We start from the raw sequence: 22,518 nt of genomic DNA, 5'->3' as shown, positions 1-22,518 counted from the left end.
GACCCTGGTCCGATACAGTGGTTTCCAAACGTCTGGAGATTGTGCGGTCTTCTTGCACTTTTCCTCCATGGCTGGAAACGCTCAGGCTCAGTCCTACGGGTAATCGAGTTTAAAACCCATCACATCTGAGCCCTCCCCAAAGACCACAGACAACATCACAGAACCCACTTTAAAAATACCTAGTCTGCATTATTTTGACTGTGAGACATGAGGGACCCTATCCCTCAAGTTTAAGAGAAATTGTTTCTCATTCTGGCAGGATCGGTTCTATTTGATGTGCAGAGGTGCGAGGCCACATCTGCAACTCGAGGGAGCTCCATCTAACATGCGTGATTCCTCAGTAACACATAGGCACGTTTTTTACAGAGCCCCTGTTCCCAAATTGGCTTTAGGTTTGAAACCCTAAGCTTCAGTGTGACAAAGGATCTTTGCTAAGAGGAATCACCTTCCTGAGGCTCCCAGAGGCGAGAGCTGGAAAGGGGGTGGTTCCCACTGTGGGAGCACCCAAAGGACTGAACCAACAAACCTGCTGGGGCCCTGCTCACCCACCCAGCTAGCTCGGCACGTTCCTCCTGCCACCCCAAAGGAGCTCTGCCCCAACACGCAACATAGTAGACACACATGTGACTCCGGGAGGGCCCACAGTTGCTGGTGTTTAGGGCCCATTGCATGAGCTGAAGGCATGTATTAGCTCCTTAAAGGGAAGTTCCGGAAGTTCAGGGCTAAACATCCAACCCAATTAGGAAATGGTTCTTGAATAAGGATAAGCTAATGGCTGTGGCTTTAAAGAATCTAAAGATGTTCTATTAAAAGCTTACCACCAACAGCTGTGAAAATAAACCAGCATTCCAGGATGGGCTTCATCCACATGCGGGACCACCCAGAACCTGCCGGGCAGACCAACGCTTATCCTCCATACGTCAGTCAGCATCCAGAGACAGATCCACAAGGGGAACTCACTGTTCACACTCCCTCTACCACGGAGTGAGCAAATGTGACCTTCAACCTTCTGGACAAGAGGTTTCGGTGCAGAAGCAGTAAAGGGGGTACGTAAGTAGATTTTCACTTGGTACGTGTGCAGCATCTCTCAGCCACAGGCCCCACATCCCCCAGACAGAAATAACAAACCTGAATCGAAGTTTGATACATCTTTTTATGTACAAATGGTCAATGGTACAGATGGCGTTACTTTTTATAAATATCTGCAGCAAATCCCCTTAAAAAGCTGTGAGTAAAAACTATCTCGCTACACAGAGGGCCTGTCCATCCCCCAAAGTGTCAATAGCAGAAGAACCTATTCTTAGCCAAACACTTGTGGGGCCTCCAGGGAAGGGCAGGGGCGTCAGGGACCAGGCAAGAAAGAGCCTTCCCATCTCCCTAGAGAGCCAAGGTGACTTGAAGGTCATCTGTTGCCCAAGACCAGGGAGGGATTAAACTCTTTCTTCCCAAGGCTTCGGTCTTCTTTGTCAGGCTGCTGATTAAGCGGTCACTGTTTCCTGGCAGCAGCCCAGAGGGAGGGAGGAAAGGAAACTACAATAGTGTGAGGAAGTAAAAAACTCTGGGTATTTTGATTAAAAAAAAAAAAAAACTTGGTAATCAATGTAACCCTGTGAAACCAGATTCACCACGGGGAAAATGTGATTTAGCATTCTGGAATCTACAGACAAGCATTTTTTTTTAACAAAGATAATTACTTAGCACCAATCTCTCTCTCTGATAATTTTCCCTTTTCCTTCGAGCCCCTGGCTGTGATCAGCGCCCGCTCGGCAGTGCTTCGATCAGCGACACCGGGCAGGAGGGGGCGCGGCCACGCACCACAGCACAAACAGCGCTCCCGCCCCGGTGCGCGGCTTCTGGGGCCATCCCGACTAGGGCGACACAGGCGGACCCACGGTCTCCTCCCGGGCTTTCCACGTAGCTGCTCTCTAAGCCCGGGGGGACGTCACTCAAAGCGACGCAGGTGGTTGTACAACGACTGGACGTAAGTGAAGACACACATAGGGTCCGGCTTGCGGCCCATCACCATCATGTCCTCCACCTCGATGAGGCGCTCGCAGTTGGCCAGGTTCCTGAAACACAGAAGCCCCATCAGAATGACGGTGCAATCAGCCAGGTGCAATCAGCCAGCCCGATGGCCATCCTCGCCGCCCCAAGGAGAGAACTCCGCCTGCAGCGGGAGGCTCCCAAGCGCAGCCCAACAAAACTCAGGTCGCCCCAGCAGAACCTCTGGAACCACTGTGCCCGACCCAGTTTCCCCCCCCCCTCGGGCAGCACAGATGCGGCTCATTTCTACTTAAGCAGACTTACATTAACGTTCACACAAGTTAACTTTCACATCGAAATTCCACTAAATTAAATTCCACTATAAACACAAATGTTATTAATTTAGTCTAATTGTATTAAACACTTCAAAATTAAATTTAAAAAATTCAACATAAATCAGCAGTATGTGGAAATCAGCATAAACTACAAAAATAAATGTGCAGTTTAGTCCTTATTTAACATCATGGATAGGTTCTGCGATGTCAGCAAGGTGATGTATAATGAAACCAACTTTACCGCAGGCTAATTGATACAAAGGAGAGTTCCATCCCTACAGCTTCTCTCCAATGTCACAACAAAATGACATTGAATGAAACATTATTCAAGGATTTGCTGTAAAAAGAATTTCACCCACATGCCTCCTAAAACTCTAAAAAGTTTCTAAACTTTTCTTTACCACGACCCATGGTTCGGAGATTTTTCATTGCAAGTCAGCATACATACATACATGGGGAAATTAAGTTTCATAAAAATACCCTTTCTACTACCAATATTTTATTTCTCATATTTCACCTCTATTTCTCCCCCCCTCCTTTATTTTTAATGCTGGTATGAGCCACTAAATTGAGTTTACTATGTATTGTTGGGTTACAACTCAAAGTTTAAAACATTGCCAAATTACTATGGCTTTACAGTATAGTTTGATATCGGCTCTCATGATTCCTCCAACTTTGTTCTTCTTTATCAAGATCACTGTGGCTATTTGGGGTCTTTGTGATTCCACATACATTTTTGGAATATTTGTCCTAGTTCTGTGAACTACACTGTTGGTATCTTGATAGGAATTGCCTTGAATCTATAGGTTGCTTTGGGTGGTACAAGTATTTTAATGATGTTATTCTTCCTTTCCATGAACATGGTACATTCTTCCACTTTTATCTCCAATTTCTTTCTTTACTGTCTTATAATTTTCAAACTACAGGTCTTTTATAGCCTTGGTTAAATTTATTCATAGGTATTTTTTATGAAATTGTAAATGAGATTGTTTTTAGTTTCCTTTCCTGATAGTTCATCATTGATGTATAAAAATGCCACTGATACCTGACCAGTGTGACTCAGCTGATTGGAATACTGTCTTGCAGAAAGGTTGTGGGTTTGATTCCCAGTCAGGGCACATGCCTAGTTGGGGTGCATATGAGAGGTGCATATGAGAGGCAGCCAATCAATGCTTTTCTTCCTCTCTCTCTCTCTTTCCATTCCCCTCTGTCTAAAAATTAATAAGCACGTCCTCAGGTGAGCATTAAAAAATGCAACTGATTTCTGGATATTTATTTTGTATCCTGCTACTTTACTGAATTTATTTATCAGTTATGGTAGTTTTTTGGTGGAAACTTTAGAGTTCTTTATATACAGCTCATGTCATCTGCAAATAATGAATTTTACTACTTCCTTTCCAATTTGTATACCTTTTATTTCTTCTTGTGTGATTGCTGTGGCTAGCACTTTCAGTACTATGTTGAATGAGAGTGTTGAGAGTGGACGTCCCTGTCTTGTTCCTGATCTTAAGGAAAACACTTTTAGTTTTTGCCTGTTGAATATGATGTTGGCTGTGGATTTGTCATATATGGGCTTTATTATGTTGAAGTATGTTCCCTCTGGTTCCACTCTGCTGAGTTTTTATCATAAATGGGTGCTGGATTTTAAGCTTACCTTTTGTGACAGCATGGATGGACCTGGAGAGTATTAAGCTAAGTGAAATGAGCCAGTCAGAGAAAAACAGGTACCACATGATTTCACTGATTTATAGAATCTAATGAACAGACTAAACTAACAAAGTGGAGACAAACTTGGATACAGAGAACAGAATGACAGCTCTCAGAGGGGAGTCAGGGGGGCTAGATTAAAAAAATGAAGGGATTTTACAAAGAAAAAAAGACTCATGAACACAGACAACAATATGGTGATCGCCACAGAGAAGGAGGGGAAGTGGCGGAGGTAGGAGAGGGTAAAGGAGGGTAAATGGTGATGAAACAAAACTTGACTTGGGGTGGTGAACACACGATACAACATACAGATGATGTGTTATATAATTGTACATGTGAAACATGCATAATTTTATGGACCAACACCTGCAATCATGTTGTCCCTCTCCCCACCCCGGCCCAGTGCCTCTTGACATGGGAAGCACTGGTGTAACTTCTGGCCCGTGGGTGCCTGTGCACATAGAACTGGGGCTGCTCAATGGGCTGTAAAGAAAACTGATCCAGCCACCAGCCCAGCTCAGAGGTGGCTGAAGGTCCCAGCTTCGTGCAGGCAGGATGATGAGTATCCACCGTTAAGGGACAGCAGTATAGGGAAACTATACTGCTTCTCAGCACTGAGTCCTGCAGGAACAGCCGGCATCCCCTGGAATGCCGAGCTACACACCCCCCGCCCAAGGGCACCGGGTGTGGCTGACCTGGCCTTATCATGCAGAACCAGAAAGGCAAAAACACCTGCACTCAGTCCAACGTCAGTCCTTCCTTCAATAGCTATGTGCACTTTTGTAGTTCCAGGGGTCCCCAGTCTCTTTCACCCTGTGTCACGAAGTGCATGACTGGTGGGGTTCCTCTCCCACCTCCATCTTTACTAGCTACATGACTTTGGGCAAGAGACTTAACATCTCCGGGCCTCAGTTACCCTATCTGGAATAGCAACCACTCCACGGGTGGCGTCAGCATTAGTGAGCTAACCCCCAAACACAAGACGGAACGGTGCCTGGCACATGCAAAGAGCTCAATAACCAGCAGAGATGATCGTTGCTGTCTCTATTATCACGCCCAAATTTGAAATCGAGGTAGCTGAGTTCAGATCCTGGCTCTACCAGTGGCTTTACCTTTCTGTGCCATTTCCTTGGCAAAAAGTTAGGCTCCTGCCCCTGCTCCTACTTCCAGAGGGCTCCCACTCTGCTCCTCTTGGGGAGGTGGTGTGTCTTCATGTGCCTTGCACCCCAGAGCCCGTGAACCAGTCTGCATGGTTCGTGTAGCGCCTTCTCCCAGTCCCCACCGAAGCCTGGGCTCGCGTGCTCGGAAGACAAGGGCCATGACATTAGCGCAGGGCCCAACTGGCCTAATGCCAGGCCTCCTATCAGAAACTAAATGTCAAGGCGAAATGGAGACATCTGTCCCAGATCCCGTTGCCGCCTCCCCCTCGGTCCGGAGCGGGCAGCCTGTAAGAGAATCCAACAGCTTTGTGGGGTGGCATGTGCTCCGGCCCAATGAGCGGGCACCCTTGCTCCCCGGGTCGGGCCAGAGCAGGGCTCACTGTCAGGAGAGTCGGCGCTATGACAAGGGCAGGCATGCAAAGGTGCTTTGTCAATGGTCAAGGTCTGAAAATCCGAGTTCTTCTGAAAGTCCTCCAGGGACCTGACTTAACCTTCCTGAGCTATCACTTAGCCTCTGGTGCCCTCCTCCTCACCTGCGGCTCAGGGAGAGCAGCTCCCCTCCCCTCCTGCCCTCCCAGGGCTGCTGTCAGAGGGTTTCAGGAGTGTGTGAGCAGGCTCTGCACACGTGCCAGGTCCCAGCCCAGACAGTGTGGCCTCAGCAGTCCCCCCATCACACGTGGCAGCATTTGTACCCCGAACCCAGCCTTGGGAGAGAACTGAAGTACCATCCTCCAAACAGCTCCACCAGAAGCACCAACTGTCTCCAGGAAGGCCCTGCCCTGGCTTGTTCACCCCTGGGTCCAGGCCAGGGGCCTCACTTCCTCTGAGGACAGTTCGAATGCCTCGGCAGGTAGCACTGGCCATAAGAAAGTTTCCCCTAAATTTCTCATACTCTTCACACTTTACACTTACGGGTCTCACAAGGCTATTCTCAGGTTAATTCCGCCCCCCACGCACACACAAACACACACAGCTATTCTCTTCTGTCGGAAGAGAATCTTCATATCCATGTCTTTCTCTGAAACTAAATATTCTGGTTCCCTCACTGCCCCCAAAAGGTGCCTGGGACCCCATCCACTGAGCCAGTTCTAGTGTCTTTCCTGCCCCCTCAAGGAACACACCCAGAATTGCTGGCATGTCCAGGTGCTGTCCAGCCTGTGCAGGGAGAGCAAGCTGACCCCCTTCTTAATTCTAGGGGTTGCGCTGGCCCCCAAAGGAAGGGTAACCCTGCCCAGCCCGCGAGTCTTCGAGGTCAGAGTGGCGGTCGGCACTGGTGCCCAGGCCTCCCCCTCTGGCGTCACCCTGGCGTCACCCTCTACTGCCCAGGTAGCAGCAGGGGGCAGGGTGCTGGCTTCCCCAGCACACGGCCAGGGGACTGGGCCACATCTGCCTGGTCCGTAACCCGGCCAACCCACCCTGACAGTAACGACGAGAAGGCCAGAAGCTGCAAACACAGCTTACAAGACAGGATATGAGGAAAGAAAAATGATGATCAGCAACTTTCGCAAAAATATTTAAGTCTCAAATATAAGAGGCCCCAATTGCCTTCTAAACTAAAAAAAAAAACAAAAAGGAAAAAAAACCCTGCTTTTGTATAAATGATACAAGCTTGTTTTAAGTAATTCAAACATGGACTGGTCCAAAGGAAGAACTAGACAAATCACTTCAAACGTCACCGCATAGCAGGAACAAAAGTCAACATCTGTGTACTGGCCATTTTAAATGAGTTTACTCAGCCCCACCTCATTTGGGGTGAAAAGGGGTTTAGGGGGATTTTCTCCTACTCCAGTCTACCGTGATCTTCAGCTACCACAGGGCGGGCCTGTTAGGGGGACGCGGTAGGGGAAGGGTTATTTTTATTTATTTAAGCCTTCTCTAAGACCGGGATGCCAGGCCCCAGACTGCAGCCTCCTATCTGGTTTAGGGAGAGACACATGAACACTACAAATAGCCTGCCAGCCCCTTCTGCTCAGCGTAACCCGAGAGCAGGGCACATTCCCCGCAGGGCAAGTGGGCGCTTCAGGCCGCGCGTCTGGCTCCACGGGCGATGAGGGGAACACGGTGCAGAGGGTCAAGTACCCGTAAAAGGGGCTGCTCCTCCTGCTCCCCAAGTCCTGCACACCTGTCCCCCTAGAGGAGCTCATTTTGCTGTCAGCACCACATCCGCTCGCACAGATTAGGCCACGGGGAATCTTTGAAACAGTAAATCACTGCAGGGGAGGGAAGCACAAGTCACTTTTGCTCTGCAGGTGTCTGCTGCATCTCTGCACTTTGAAGGCCCTGGCTCAAGGAAGGATCTGGAAACTTCTCCTTCCTGTGTGAGGTGGACCAGCATTTGGAGGCCCTGTCCATGTCCCCTTTTCCCTTCACGAGAGCCCAGGCTCCTCCCCACCCCCTCACCGCCTGCTCCCAAATCGAGTTTCTTAGCTCCAGCCTGCCACCTGCGTGGCTCCTGATGGCTTCCAAGCCCCCCGCATGTCTGCTGGGCTTGGGCTGGCAAACCTAAGGGGTATCAGAGAAGACACTGGTTGACAGTATCCTCAAGCAGCTGTCCCTGTGCTTCTTTCCAGTTTCTCTAATCAGCCTATTGTCTAAGTAACTGGGGACCCAAGCTGCTGCCTTCCCAAGAAGCCTCAGACAGACAGGTCCACCTTCGTAGCCCTGTCCGCTTAGTACCTCCGAGATAATCTCCCGGGTGACTCATGAGAGCCGGCATCTCCCCAGACTCTGAGCAAGTACTGGCCCCCTCCAGTCAGCAGAAAAACAAGAACTCATGCCAGGGGCCTAGCGGACCATCCTCCCCTCACCCCAACTGGGAGCAGACCCAGGCCACAGGAGGCCAAGCTTTTCAGCCCCACTGTTTGCTCTGGGGACGAGGGAAATGAACCCTGGAGCAGCGCCCACCACTGCTCTCCCTGGCTGGGAACAGAAGAAACATCTGTTTGGAGTCTGGAGGCTCTGCGAGCACAAAAATCCTGCCGGGAAAGCACAGCCACAAGTCGCTCTGACTCTGGCTGCCAAGGGAAGCTGTGTTCCCTGTGAGCTTCGATGCAGGGCGGCCACCCGTGGCCCAGGGCCTCCCTCTCCTAGCCACAGGTCCAGGGCTGAGGGTGACTACGGCAGCCAGGGCTTGAGCTGGCACGGCCTGGCCCACGGGACTTGATGGAGAACTCTGAAAGCCAAGTGTGGCCTCACCCACTGGGGTGGGTCTTGGGGTGCCTACGGCAGAGACCTGGCCCTGCAGACCCTGATTCTGGACTGTTCCCATTTCTAGGCTTCAGAAAGCTGGGCCTCATCCTGGGGAAGCGCCCCTCCCCAACATCACGCACTTGGCTCTACTTCACCATCGTCTGGATCCAGTTGCATAACACGCTCCATCCAAAGCTGTTTCTGCAATTAGGATGACAGCTAATCCCAAGCAGCCAAGAAAGAGAAGGCTTTTAAAGTATACAAGCAGTTCTTATGACCCCAAGGGGGCCGAGAGTCCAAGCGCGTCATCCGAGACAACACAACAGGGGCAATGCTCATGTTCCAACAACTCGGGCCAGGGAGCAGCCAGCAGCCAGGTCTCCAGTCTGTCCCCAGGGCATGGGCTGCTGCTTGGAGGGGGAGGGCCAGCTGCCTTGGCTCCAGGTGAGCCCTTCAGGACCGAGTGCGGGTCTCATCACCTGCTGGCTGGGACTCCTTCCCACAGGCTTTGGTGGGTGTGAGGGAGGAGGCCAGGCCAGGCCCGGGAGCAGGCTCCTCAATGAGCACAGAAGAGTGCCCCCCAGACACGGGCACTGGGCACACAGACCACAGACAAGGGTCGGCCGCAGAGGCTTAAGTCACAGGCACAAAGGCAGGTGGGTGGGCAGGAGGGAATGAGAAATGTGTCCTCCAGGAAATACTGCTTTGGGGATGCCTTCCTTCCCTCTGGCCTTCCGCCCCTTAACTCTACAAGGTTCAGCATCAGGCAGCCCTGACCACCCTCATCAGTGCCCCAGGCCACTCTGGGCTCCAACGGACCACAGCGTTGGCCCCCTGCATGGAGGCAGGAGGAGGGTGAGGACAGGCCATTGAGTGTGCCCCAGCTCCCTCCCTGCCAGGTCACTATGAGCTGGTCACATCCGCTGCCCAAAAGCACAGCTCCTACCAGCCGGCCCTCTGGACACAGCTATGCTCCCCGGTTTCCTGTAGCTTCAGGCTTATTGGCCCAAGGGTACTGCATTGCACCTGGCTCCTTCCCTCACGCCTGCCCACACCTTTGTGAGGAACCCCTCACGGACTCAGGATGGATGCGCCTCCACTTCGCCGTGCCCCTGGTGCTCTGGGGGTTGCCCTCAGACAGTAACCAAGTCCCCAGCTGACTTCCCATGTGCCTCCTGATCCCAGAATTGCCTGCATCCCATCGTCTCCCAATGAGCGGGGCTTAAGAAGGTAGGTGATTTCATACGGAACACTAGAACATGTCTAGGGAAGCAAAAGTCTACTTATCGGAGACTTTTTAAAATGGCAGTTGTTATTCAGTTTCTGGCTGATCAGCAGCTGTGGCTTGCCCAGGCACCTGCATCTTTCCACCAGCCCCAGGAGGGTGGACTCCGTGCTCTGAGGGACCTCATCCCACTGCCCACCAAGCCCTGTCCGTGGCTGGTCTCCCAGAGCACCCCCCAGAGGCCAGCCACCCACAGGTGCACCCAGAAGAGAGCCTGGCTCCACCACCAGGCTCTGCAGTCTCCCCACCTACACAGGACGCAGACAGGCTGGCGGGCCTGAGGGCCTCGGCTCTGTGGACGGCTGCCCAATACTCTGCCCACCCCCGTGCTCCACTAGGCAGAAGTCGGGCTCCAGGACTGGGCGGGGGCTGGGAGCCCATGGGACTGCCATGTACTCACTCGGCCATGGTGAACGCCAGCTCGAAGTTCTTCTGCCGCTGTGTGGGGCTCAGGGTGCTGTAGTCAAAGGCGTCTGGGAAGAACGAGTGCACCAGGGCGCAGAAGGCCATCCCGTCACTCCAGCTGGAGGAGAAGTTCTGCAGGTCCACGTGCTGCACGCAAGGCGAGGTCCACGCAGGTGAGTGAGGGGGGTACGGCCCCACCCCACTGCCCTACCCAACTCACCCCCACAGGCCCCTCCCAAGGTCCACCATCCACCCAGCACAGCCACAGCCGAGGTCGCCAGACCTCACCCCATAACGGGCACCAGACCAGTCGGCACAGGCCCAGGTGCAGGACTCCTGGGTTTGCTGGGGGCTCACTGGGGAGGCACCATTTCTCTGGCTCCTACCCTCCGCCCCCACCTGTGGTTCTGGCCCTGGCCAGGGGACCAAAAGCAGGGAGTGCTGCTTAGCCCAGCCTCTGGCCAACGTCCCAGGGGCCGGGGTGGGACCCCGGCTCACCTGGTAGCCCAGCGTCTTGTTGCGACACCACTCGAGCAGGATCTGCTTGATGCTGCTGGCGCTGGCAACCCCAAAGCTCTGGGACCGCTTCAGCTTGGCGCGGGCCTCGCCTTTCCCCCTGTGGAGAGAGCGCAGCCTGCCGTGGGGGCCATCCTCCAGCTGCCATCTCCTCTGAGAGGCAGGGGAGTCCCCGGCCACTCCCAGGGGACCCTACCTGCTCTGCTCCCCCAGGGGAGACTCTGTCAGTACACAGCCTCCCTCACGCCCCATGGCCACGGCCAGACGTGAGCCCCACACACCAGCCACACAGCCGCCCTGGATGGTATCCAGCAGGACCCCCCCCCCAGCTTCTAGGTGCCCCTGAGAACCCCCTAACCCCTATCATGTCCCTCCTCCTGAGCCTTCCTCTGAGGCCATCCTCATGCAGATGGCTCTTTCCTAGCCCAGAAAGATGGTTTCCTCCTCTGGGCCTCAAGGACACGCCCTAACGGCCAAGGTGAGGTTGTCGGGGCCACTGGGGACACTCCCTGGGTCCATCTCCTTTGCTGGGGTCATAGCCTTTGGAGACAGCTCAGGGGTCTTCATCACCACCAGCTGTACTGCGCCCCGCACACAGCAGGAGTCACTGCTGGGCACGGATGGGAGGGCCAGACAAATGTGCAAGGGTGAACCCTGTGTCTAGCGGGCGGCTCCAGGCCTGACGGAGGACCACAGGGCACTTGGGTCTTGTGTGCCTCTTCCTTGATCCCGTGGGAATCCCAATCGCCTGCCTTCCGGTCACTCCCAGAAACCAAAGGGGCTACCACTCACGAGGAACTTGGGTGTAAGGGTAGCCCGTGAGCCCCCTCTGGGAACTGGGGAGACAGGAGGGCTCTCATTGGGCCTTGCCTGACTCCCTGCCCTCCAGTTCCCCTTTTGGCCCAGCCCTAAGAGTTCACGCTTTAGAAAGGCCCCTCGTGCTGCACCTGCCAGACCCCGGTCTGGGTTTGGGTCGGGATTTATCTGGGAGCCCGGCCTGGCCTGGGGCCGGTGTCCGTACTTGCCCACTGTATCCTGTTCCCACTTCTCAAACAAAGCCTTCCGGGCCTGCGCACTGGAGGTTCGGGGCAGCGTCTGCGACCTCACCAGCTCCCGGCGGCTCTCCCCCTGCCGATGGGCCTGAGTGGTGGCTGGCATCTTCGGGGAGGGGGGCGACTGGGGTGGTGTCACCAGAGGTGGGCTGAGGAGAGAACCACTGAGTCAGGAACACAGGTCCAGCTGTCACTAGGTCACTGGGGCTCCTCCTTCCCATTGAGTGTGAAATGAGGCAGAAATTGGGGGGTGGGGGCGGGCTCTTGGTGGCAGGTAAAAAAGAGAAAGCACCACTTGCTCCAGGCTCTGACCGGTTGGGCAGGTTTTCTGAACTGGCCCGCCCCGCCAACTCGGGGAGAATGGGCCTCTCACCAGGTGGGGTGTCAGTGGGAGGCGGGCAGGGGCGTCCTCTCGGGCAGCAGGTGAGCCCAGAGCCAGTCCCACCAGAACCAGATGCCCCGCCTCCACCTCCCAGAGATAAAACCCCCTTTGTTTCTTGCCTTCTCCCAACAGTTGGTCAGAAAGTCACAATTATTTTATTATTAAAAAGAAAAAAAAGAAGAAAGCAAGCCAAGCCAGTCCCTCACCCCCATCTGCAATCACAGTCCAGCTGGCTTGGGGGGACACGGGGACACCCAGAGGCCAGGAGGAGGCCTGTGGCACCAGGCAGCACCTGCGGGCCCACCCGGGCCTGTGGCCTCTCCAGGTACCATCACGGGCGTCGGGCAGGAAGCCGCCGGGGTCGGAGGGACCCTGGCCAGGGTGGATCGATAAAGAGGACTGTGGGGGACCTTCCTACCCTCCTTCCTCCAAGGGGACTGAGACACCCCTCCCGTCTTTTGAGAGACTTGCTTTGAAGGGTCCATCGAGAAACCAGCCTGCAGCCCCACTTCTCCAGACGACACTCTCCACCAAGCCCCACCGCCTCTGCACGTGCTCCAGGCCCACCCAGCACCCCTGCTGCCCCTGTGCTCTGGAGGCTCCAGGCCAGGGTGCTCCCTGAAGGCGGCTGGGGCACCCTGGTTCCGGGGCAAGGCCCAAATGACCTGCAGGGAGTGATGACCCCACCCACCAGAAAGGAGCATGGCTGGACTCACCTGTCATTGCCCCTGCCTGCTGCCACTGCCCCAGAGCCAGAGCCCAAAAAAGGCCGTGGGAGAGAATTCTTCTCTGCGGGACAAAGGGAGGGAGAGATATAACCAACCCGGGTCTCAGGGCAGGGGGGGGGGGCGCCCTGCCTGCCTCCCTCATCTTACCGGCCCTGCTCAGTCTACCCAGGGCCACTCCAGGCACAGGGAGGACCCCTGGGCCCAGCCGCCCCACCTAGGCCAACTGCTGAGGGGAATGGAGGCTGGATACTTAGAGCAATGACCTAAAAGGGCTTTCAAAGGGAGCCCACCTGCTCTGGAGAGCACAGGGCCTGGGGCCTCCTGCGCTTTGCATCAGCTAACACCCTGTTCCCAAACACTCATTTTCGAGGCCCGTGCGGCCCCAGCCTGGTCTACCACTGAGGCCCGACCACAGGCCCAAGTCAGGCCTGGCGGGGGAACTATGCCAGAATGTGCAGGGCAAAAGGCCACCTTCTAACTTCTAACCACAGCCTCAGCCTATAATCAAGGCCATGGTTGTCCCCTGCAAAGGACGATGCTATTTCATGGCCTCTCTGGGAGATGAGTCTGGCAAGGATGGGACCCATGGGAGGGCACAGCCCAGCTAGAGAAGGGAGTGGCTGTGACAGGCAGGGGAGCTGGGGCCTGGCCCCAGATATGCTGAGTTTCCGCCTAACCACCCCCTAGCCCCTGCCCGCTCTTCCAGGCCAGAGTTGGGGTCTGCCCCCAAGTCCCTGCTCCTACCACTGGGACTGGGAGTCCAGGGTTTGGTGGCTTCACTGGGGCTTGAGCTGAGGCCCCCCAGGATGGCAGCAGATGTGGGTGAGAGAGCCGTGGCTGAGGTTTCCCCAGCAAACCTCTCGGAGACCCGTGTAACAGCCATGACTGGCTGGTGGGGTGCCCCCAAGGAGAGGCTCATGGGGCGAGGCTTGGGGACCTCGGGTGCTGGGAGGGTCTGGGCAGCCTCAGGGGTTCCACCACCTGGACCTGGAACATGTGACAAGAGGGGACACAGCAGGTATCAGCTATGGCATCCACAGGGGCCTCAAATGTCCCAGGAGGGCTCCAGCCACCCTGAGCCCTCCTCCCACCTCCTCCAAGAAGGCCTCCCTGACCACTCCAGCCTCCCTGAGCTCCCCCAAATGGGGACTTCCCACCACTCCAACCAGAGCTGACATCTGCCCCAACTTCCCCTACAGTCAGGCCAATGAGCGCCCTCTGCCATCAGCCCACCCTCTGCCCTGCTGAGGCTGGGACAGCTCCTCAGACAGCTCCTGCTTGCACCCCTCCAAAAACAGGCAGCTTGCCGCCTTCCGAGATCTCCCACTTCCCCTGTGCTGACAAAGCCCGCTCCACCCCGAATGCAGCTGCCCTCCTGGCTACCTCTCCACAGCTGTGGTTTAGGCTCAAGTCCCCCCACCCAGCCAAGGGATGGCCAGGCATGGGTGTGCAGCTGCCCAGACCCCTGAGGCTACCCAGCAACCTCCTACCTGCCCCTGGCTGGTGCCCGTTCTCGACGATGCACGGGTTGGAGGAACTCCTCATCTCCAACTCACTGGCTTCATCCTGAAGATCCACACTCTGCGGAGACACAGACACCACAAAGGCCCAGTAGGCTGAGGCTGGCTGTCCACCTCCTAAGTCAACCCCCGAAGTGCCCCCGATTCTGGCAGAGCAAACATCATCCACTGGTGAGAGAGCTGGCAACGAGGACACACCATGACAGGCCCAAGGTGCACAGCCAGCTGGGAGGGACCCAGCCCCAGCTGTTGAGCCCCTGGGGTCCTAGGAGGCCAATGCTTCACTGGGCTCATCTCAGAACCCAACAATGCCAGGCATGAAGGTCAGGACAGAGGCTGCTGAAGGAGTGTGCGCCATGGCTGGACCAGGTGACTGGGAAAGGGAGAGCCTGACTCCGGCTCATCCCAGCTGGGCAGGCTGGCATGGCGGCCTGTGTGGGAGCAGCTGGCACCCAGAGATGTACATAAGCTTGCTCTGGGCCAGCGATGGCACTGGGGCCCTCCTGCAGAGGCCTTCCCACTGGATGCAGGGTCGCAGGGTTTGCCCGGATTGCTGGAGCACAGGGCTCCCTGATCCACTTTACGCTGCAGAAGTGGAGGGGTGCAGAGAGAGAGCCAAGACCAAGATCCATTGGGGAGTCTGGCATCCTGGCGGTGCCGCAACCACCAGGCAGCCTGGGTTAGGTCATGCCCCCTCTGGGTCTCAGTTTCTTTGAAACATGGGAGTGGGCTATGCATGTGCCACCTGAGCACCTACCAAGTGTCAGTCCTTTTTTCTGGGCAGGCCGCTTACGCCAGCTTGCTTTTCTACCCTCCCACGTAGGTGCTACTGGCCCCATTTTACAGAGGGGACCTGAGGGCTGAGAGAGGGAATGTACACAGTGCAAGACTACAGCCAAATGCAAGGAGGGACATTCTTCTCCTCAACCATGGTCCTGCTCCTCTCGCAATGAGGGAAGGTGGGGGCTCAGAGTGTCTGTAAGGCCGCCGGGGTCTGCTGGCAAGAGGGGAACCAAGGCAGACCCCTCCCAGGGGTTCTACTAAGAACCCACAGTGGATGGCTTGAGAGAGGTAGGCTCTATCTCTCCCTAGATGCCCCCAAGCTGGTCCCCTTGTCTATAAGGTTCCCAAGTGACCAAAGCCCATCCCTGGACCTCAAAGGCTCAGCTACTCCTGCAACCAGTGTGACAGGTAGCAAGCCTAGCAGGGAGGAGTCAGGGCAGTGGGGGAGCCCGGGCCATGAGCAGAGCGGCCAGCGCCAAGGCAGCATGAGGGTGCATGCCTCGGACAGACTTCCTCCAGCCCAGCAGGTCGGGAAGGGCTTCCCAGAGCAGGGGTGCCCGAGCCACGTCTAGAATAAGCCAGGTGGACAAGGAGGGGAGGCCATTCCCAGCAGAGTGACTAATGTCTGCAAAATTAGGCAGACATCAGGGCACAAAGCATTCTTATCCAGTGGCAAAAGAAGTACCATGCAGCCCAAAATGCCAGCCCCAAGAACTTGGACTTGACTCCTTGAACAAGAAGGAGTTCAAGGTCACCACTTTTGTGTTTTTAGGAACATCCTTTAGGAGCCAGGACGAGAGTGGCACAGAAGAGGGAAACCAGATGGCCAGTGACCTTCCTGATCTCAGGTGGGGAGTGGGGAGGGGAGATGGGGCAGTGGGCAAGCAAAGGGTAAGAAGGGGGCAGAGCTCTGGGGAGTGAGTGGACGTGGAGGGAGGAGAGGACGCCACTCCCCAGCCCACCCCCAGCCTGGGCTTCCGGGCCTGAATGACTGCCTGGGAAGGGAAGGGGCGTTGGTGGGGAAACAAGCCCTTCAGCTTGGGACCTGACAAAAGCGAGGTGCCCTGAGGCATCAGGGAACTGAGGTCAGGAAGTAGCTGGATATGTGAGCGTGAAGTTTAGGAGGGAGGACGAAGGAGCAGGAGTCCCAAATCCAGAGCACAGCAGAGCAAGAGCTGGCACGGGGCTGACGGGGCCAGGGAGGAGGCACCACATCCATCGGAGGGGGCAGGGAGGCATCTGCAGATGAGAACAAGAGGAGCCCTGGGGCAGGTGGGAGGGAGACCAGGAGAATGCTGAGCAAGGCAGGTGGAGGTGCACCAAGAAGCCCAGCATGCTGGCAGCAGCCAAAGGCGGCCTCGGGTCAAGGAAGAGAAGGCCAAGATAGGATCTAAAAACCATCCATGAAACAGGTCACCAGCACTGTTTAGGAACTGAATAGAGGTGAGGTGGGGGGAGGGCACAGGAGATGGCCCAAGGAAAAGTGCGGGGGTGGGGAGACCTTGTAGGAACGTTAGCCGTGAGGGGAGAGGGACAAAGCAGTTTGAGGTTTTCAGAAGAAGGGAGAGGACGTTTCCGGGCTGATGAACGGCCTGTCCAGCAGGCCGAGGGGCCCCTCTGCGGGTGGGGTCTCTGGGAGACTGAGAAAAGGCAGGACTCAGAGCCTGGCCCTGGAAAGGATGTGACCCTTCAACTTCTGATTCAGGGGGATAGATGGGGAGGGGCCAGGCCTATTCCAAAGAACAGGGGAGAAGGTGGGGGTGCACCTCCTGGCAGCCCAGCATGGGGAGAGCACCCTGAGCGCTACACCATTGCCAACCTGAAGCCAAGTCAGCAGGAGGTGGAGAAATGGTCCATCCTGAACCCCAGCCCCCACCTATCGCCTGGTTCCACCCACCTCTGGGGTCTCCAAGTCCCCCCACCCACCCTGCTCTGGTCCAACAGGTTCCACAGGTCCAGGTAGGGGCCTGGAGGGACAGGCTGATGGTGAAATCATTTTCCCAGGAATGTGGGTCTCTATGGGGTGGGGGGACCCCACAGACACCTGCCCCTGCAAGTTGCAGGCCCACACCCCCCATGATGCCTCGGGGGACCAGACACTACAACCAGACAGGAAGGAGGTTCTGGACGGGCCAGAATCCTGCCAAGGGGAAGGGCACGGGGTGAACTCATGCTGAGGGGACCCCCTGTGTTGGGGGGCGGCTGAGCCCAGACTCCCAGGTTCACCTGCCCCTCCACCCTCCATCTCTGTGACTAGAGCCACCCCTCACCCAAGGAGCCAAGGGGCTGTCAGAGACTGGCCTCCGACCCACCACCACACAAGCCCAGGGCAGAGAGGGTCACCACAGGCACTGGCAGAGTCAAGGTCTGGGACTCAGTCTCCCACCCCACGAAGCACTCTGGCCTTGCAGAGGGCAGCGAGGACAACTCAAGACAAACTCACCTCCCAGGACCCAGGGCAGGCTGAGCCGTCCTAGTCGGAGCAGGCAGAGGAAAAGGTGTGAATAGGGCATCTGCCCTAGCAGGGCCTGAGCCTGTAGCCAAGGGGCCGGGCTGGGCTGGAGCAGCACTTCTCCTTGGACCCAAGCCCACCCACAGAGGCCTCTGCTCGTTCTCCCAGGGGTCTTCCTTCGGTGGGGGTAGCCTGTCTTGGCCATAGGGAAGGGAGCCAGGGAGAGACCTCTGTGTGCCGGATGGACACCATGGGAGAGGCCTGGGACAGGAACTGGCCTGGCTGTAGCACCCCCCCACCCCACCCGCCACACTCCCGGTCTGGGCTTTGTTTTCAGAAATGGAGGCTCCCTCCCAGGACCTGGGAGCGTTAGGGGACAGGCGGGCATGTGGTAAGTCTAATTTCGGAGACCCTCTCACTGGGGAAGTTCCCACTCTCGTACGAGCAAGAATCGTATTCCAGGCACTCTTGGTACTGTCCGACCCCACGCAGGCTCACATGTGGACGGGGAGCCGGTGCTTGTGCCCGGCGCGGCCCACCTACGGCCAGAACCCCTATTCCAAGCCCGTCAACATGCCTGCCCTCCTCCTTGCTCACACCAGTTTTAAAGACTCAACCCAAACTTCTCCCCAAAGCATTTAACTCCCTTATCACACAATGTGTCTGGGAAAGGAAGGCAGATAAGGCGAGTCTGGTTTCTTTCATGGTCGGGCCTGACACCTCACTCCTGGCAGTAGTTCCTAAGGGACTTCACTACTTTGGCCATGAGGGCCCAGCGGCTCCAGCTCGGCCGAGAGGACATTTCCAGGGAACAACTGGGGCCTAGCCTCCAGGGCTTGGCCTGGCCTCAGGCTGCTGCCACCCACTGTGGCCCCCCAGACGGCTCCCTCCACCAGCCAGACCACAGCTGTGGCTCTGTGGACTCTTTTGTGAACAGTTTGGGCTGATGTCACTGTTAAAACTATTTACCCGACTCAGCGGGAGAGGCCCTAGTGGGCTGGGCCAATACCCCTCGGTTTAGCTGTGAGGAATCTGAGGTCTAGCTGGGAGGAGATAGCCCCAGAGCCTCACAGTAAATGCCCCCAAACCAGCTCTGTCTGCTCCAGGGACTCAGGCCTCCCACAGGGAGTCCTCCCTGGTTACCCCCCACCCAACTGCCCTGTCCTCTCCCTCCTCCCTGGCTGCTCTTCTGTCTGCTCACTACCTGGCTCCCATCAGACCTGTCTAAGCCAGATGAGCAAGGTCCTTAGCAAGGTCAGGGTTTGTGTACTCAGAAACTGATTATATGATCAACGCTTTCTGCACTGAGTTCAGGGCACATTTACATGCTGAGTAGGGCCCACCTCCAATCCTGTGGTCTCTTCTTTAAAGCAGCAGGGTGCAAAGGGTTTCCCAATCACACTGCTTGTTACAGAGGGACAGCATAACACCAGCCTCCACAATGCCTAACCAGAGCCACCACTTAGAGTGTGCGAATAAGACCCTCACACTCAGAACGCCCCTGCAAGGCAGACAGTGGGGGTGGGGGTTGTGAGAGGCCAGGACAACAGCGGCCCCTGTCCAGCCTGCCCTGGAGCCCTGATTCCCTGTTCATGACCAAGCACCCAGTTACACACTGTTGGTCATGGCACATGAGCGGGGACTTGTGGACGGCCCCACACAGCCCAAAACTGGCTGGAAGCCTGTATCGGGGCTTTGAGAGATGTGTTGCAAGGAAGTGGGGACCGGTCTTGTAGTCAGGTGGGAGGAAGCTGCCTCAGGCCCGAGAGCCACACGCAGGAGGCTGCGGAGCCTCTGACCCCACTGGACACCCTCGCCATCCTCTACCCATACTTGCTGTTCACCTCACCCCAGGCCTTTCTCAGGTCCACAACCAACCCCCAGACTGTGTATCCATCCTCTTCCTCCAGTCGCTGCAGTGTCGCTGCTGACCCCCAACTTCTCCCTGAGGGCTCTCCCCTCTCATTTCTAAAGGTGGGTTCTCTGGGACCTTCCAGCTCTCTGCCAGCTCCCTGTGGGAGAACATGCAGGGGCTGCAGCACCCGGTGTGGCGCAGCGCGAGCCCAAGCCTCTGCCCAGGGCTCCCGCCCATGGTCTCCTTCTGCACAACTGAAGACCTCACCCACTCTAGGGCTCGAACTCCCAGCTCTGCCCTGACATCTCCCCATGGCCTTGACCACTCGTAGTGCCGCAGGTCTGTGACGCCACCTGCTCCGGGGCAGCCCCGCCCTGGGCCCCACTCCCCTCACACTCAGCACGACCCAAACAAAGCCCTGCATCCCCACCAGATCTGTGACCCAGCAGTTCCCCAATCAGGGTGCCTCCCTCTGCCTCCCGGCTCACACCCACAGACTCTTGCGCCCTGCTGACTCTCCCTCTGAGATCCAAGGCAGCCCCAGCTCTCCAACCACCCTCCACCCTCCAACCCACCATCCATCCTTGAGGGAGCTTGCGGGATACAAGAAGTCCTTCCCCTGCCTGGTGTCTCTCACCCACTGCCTCCACCGGAGAAGACTAGCTCACCTCAGGCGATCATGGTCAACTCCCACTGAAAAATCTGGATGGCTGGAGGGAATCCTCCCACATATGTACACATACACACACATATACATGTATGGCTCTGTGGGTATTGTTGTTAAAACGTGGGCAGCAGCTTCCACGAGCACACTAGTAGCAAATACAGGGTGGGATAAAACCTCAGGAGCAGCCCAGGACACAGTTTATTATGCACATGGGAGCCCACGGTGGTGACTTTATACCATGGACATGTGGTGTCATGCTCATCGGACAGATTAAATGTATCCATATTTCCAGACACCTCACAAGGAGCAGTGGGACACCCAGGGGCTCTGCCACCAGCACATGTTTAAGTGCGTCTCACGCCCGCAGACAGAGCCCAGCTCCCTCTGTTCAGCATCCAGGGGGCCTCCACAACTCGCCCCTCCACTCTCATAGCCAGGGAGTCCTTTCGGTCTTTCAGAGGATGCTGCACAGCCCCTGCAGCACCGAGTCTACACCAGCAGCAACAAGGCCAGGCCTTCCACGTGAGCCTCCCTGGGACGCCTGCTAGGAAGGGATGATTGTGTTTGGAGCAGAACATCCGTTCTGGCTGCCTGCACTGCTCAGGTACTGCTCTGTCTGGCGCTATCTGCCACTCAGGCTGGGACCTCCAGGGGCGAGGGCTAATCCGATCCCCTCCCCCTGTCCCGCTGAGGTGCAGCCCCACCCACACAGGAGACCAGAGGGCCTGATGGATTGAACCTAGAAGGGGCAGCAGGTGCGGTACAGACTACTCACGCCCAAGCCCTGGAAACCCAACCCCGGAGCACATGCCTAAGCAGAGTGGAAAATCTCACCTAAAGCTGCACACACCATGGAAATCTTCTAACGGGCCACCCCAGAGGTCCCCATGTTCTGGCTAGTGACTGGCCCGCACCGCCTCTGCCCCACCCCCCCATGGTGTGGACCTGTGACTGTCACTGAGCTCAGGAACCTAGGCTCTGCTCAAGGCTGGTTTCTCCACCTCTCCCTTCACGGTAAGGACTTGCCCCCTGCAGTGCGAGTTCCTAAACCAGGCTGCCTGGCTGCACCCGACTAGACTGTGTCCTCCCCTCCCCCACAACAGGACTTGAGTTCTCAATCCGGGTTAATCGATAACTGGAACCGTCAGGCCTCAGTGGAGCGGCAACGAGGGGGGCGCGTGAATGGAGGTGGGGCAGTAGGGCATACTGACCATTCCAACACGTCGGCGAGGCCCTGGGCGGTGTAGAACGGTCAGGGGCCAGAGGGCCCAAACCCTTAGTGTCGCAGGACAGCGGGAAGAGGGAGAAAGAACTCGGAGCAAACAAGTCCCGGCTCCACAGAAGGAAGAGGGCCCGAGACAGGTGCAGCAGGCCGGCTAAGTTAGCACTGCGCTGCCCTCTACAACTCCGAAGTGGCAGTCGGACTTCCACCACCGAGTCTTTGTGGCCGGTGGAGAAACTGCCCCCCAGCACTCGCACTCCAGGAGGCTGGGGGGCACCTACGGAGCCCCACTCCCCGGCCCTCGCGCCCGCGCTTCCCGAGGCTCACCTGGCTGCGGCCGGACAGCGAGAAGGTGGCGTGGCTGGCGAAACGTGCAGTGCCCAGGCGGGGCGCGCGGTCCCGGACAGCGGGCGCCGCGGGCGCCGGCGGAGGGCTGGGCGTGCCTGGTGTGCCGGGCGCGGGGGACAGCCCAGTCGCCAAGCCCAGTGCCTCCACCTGGCGCGTCAAGCGCTCGAGCTGCGCCTGCAGTCGTTGGTTGTCGCGCTGCAGCTCGGCTACGGTGCGCGCCAGCGGACTGGCCAGGCGCACCGCATCGGCCACGCGCCGCTCCACGCCCCGCTGCAGCCCCTGCATGTCCTCCTGCAGCGCCCGCACCGCGCCCTCCAGCGCCGCCTCGTAGCGGCCCAGCGCCTCGCGCACTGCGCGCGCCTCCGCGGCATCCGGGGCCGACTCCATGGCCGAGCGGGATGCGCAGGACTGAGATCGAACCTGGCAGCGAAAGAAGCCAAACTCAGCAGCTCTCCGCCCCGACTGGCGGTCCGAAGCTGGGCTTGTCTGAGGGGCGGTGGGAGGGGCGGGTAGAGGGCGGGGCGGGCCCCTGGAGCCCCGAGACTGGGTGTCGCGCGGCGGCGAGGGCGGGGCCTCGAGGGCGGGCCTGGGGCTGGGAGGGCTACGACATCCCCTCCCTCGGAGACCTAAGGGGTCGGTAAGGCGGTGGGGGCCCTTGGAGACACCTGAGAGGAGCTCGCTCCGCCTCTCAGCTCCTCTGGTGCTAGTCGCGGAGGAAGTGCTGAGTCCGATTCCCCCTACCCCAGAATAGCAGCGTGCGGCTGGGGAGAGGGGCGGCGGGCCCACCGGAAGAAGGCCTTGCCCCCCCCCTCCCCAAAGTGGACCTTACTTTGGAGACCACAGATGTGGGTTATGCTTTCCCTAGGCGTTCTCAGCCCGCAGGTCCCGGGCCCTAATGGGGGTGGGGACTTCCCGACTGCTCTGGGAGA

General features: G+C 57.2%; 1 protein-coding gene across 1 annotated transcript; it reads right to left on the bottom strand.

Moving 5' to 3' along the window:
- Nucleotides 1-1,133: 1,133 nt before the first annotated feature.
- Nucleotides 1,134-22,078, bottom strand: SMTNL2 (smoothelin like 2). Its single transcript, XM_037029588.1, has 8 exons — nucleotides 21,569-22,078; nucleotides 14,233-14,323; nucleotides 13,487-13,729; nucleotides 12,731-12,803; nucleotides 11,602-11,781; nucleotides 10,563-10,680; nucleotides 10,060-10,211; nucleotides 1,134-2,069 (listed from the first exon to the last, which is right to left on the bottom strand). Exons 1-8 carry the CDS (start codon nucleotides 21,974-21,976, stop codon nucleotides 1,943-1,945), a joined length of 1,392 nt encoding a protein of 463 aa, XP_036885483.1. The 5' UTR covers nucleotides 21,977-22,078; the 3' UTR covers nucleotides 1,134-1,942.
- Nucleotides 22,079-22,518: the final 440 nt, after the last annotated feature.

The sequence above is a fragment of the Sturnira hondurensis genome, unplaced genomic scaffold, assembly GCF_014824575.4.
Source record: "Sturnira hondurensis isolate 20B ecotype Veracruz unplaced genomic scaffold, ASM1482457v3 Scaffold0020374, whole genome shotgun sequence".
Lineage (NCBI taxonomy): Eukaryota > Metazoa > Chordata > Mammalia > Chiroptera > Phyllostomidae > Sturnira > Sturnira hondurensis.
The sequence above is the reverse complement of the archived record's forward strand: the minus strand, read 5'-3'. Positions and strand labels throughout refer to the sequence as shown.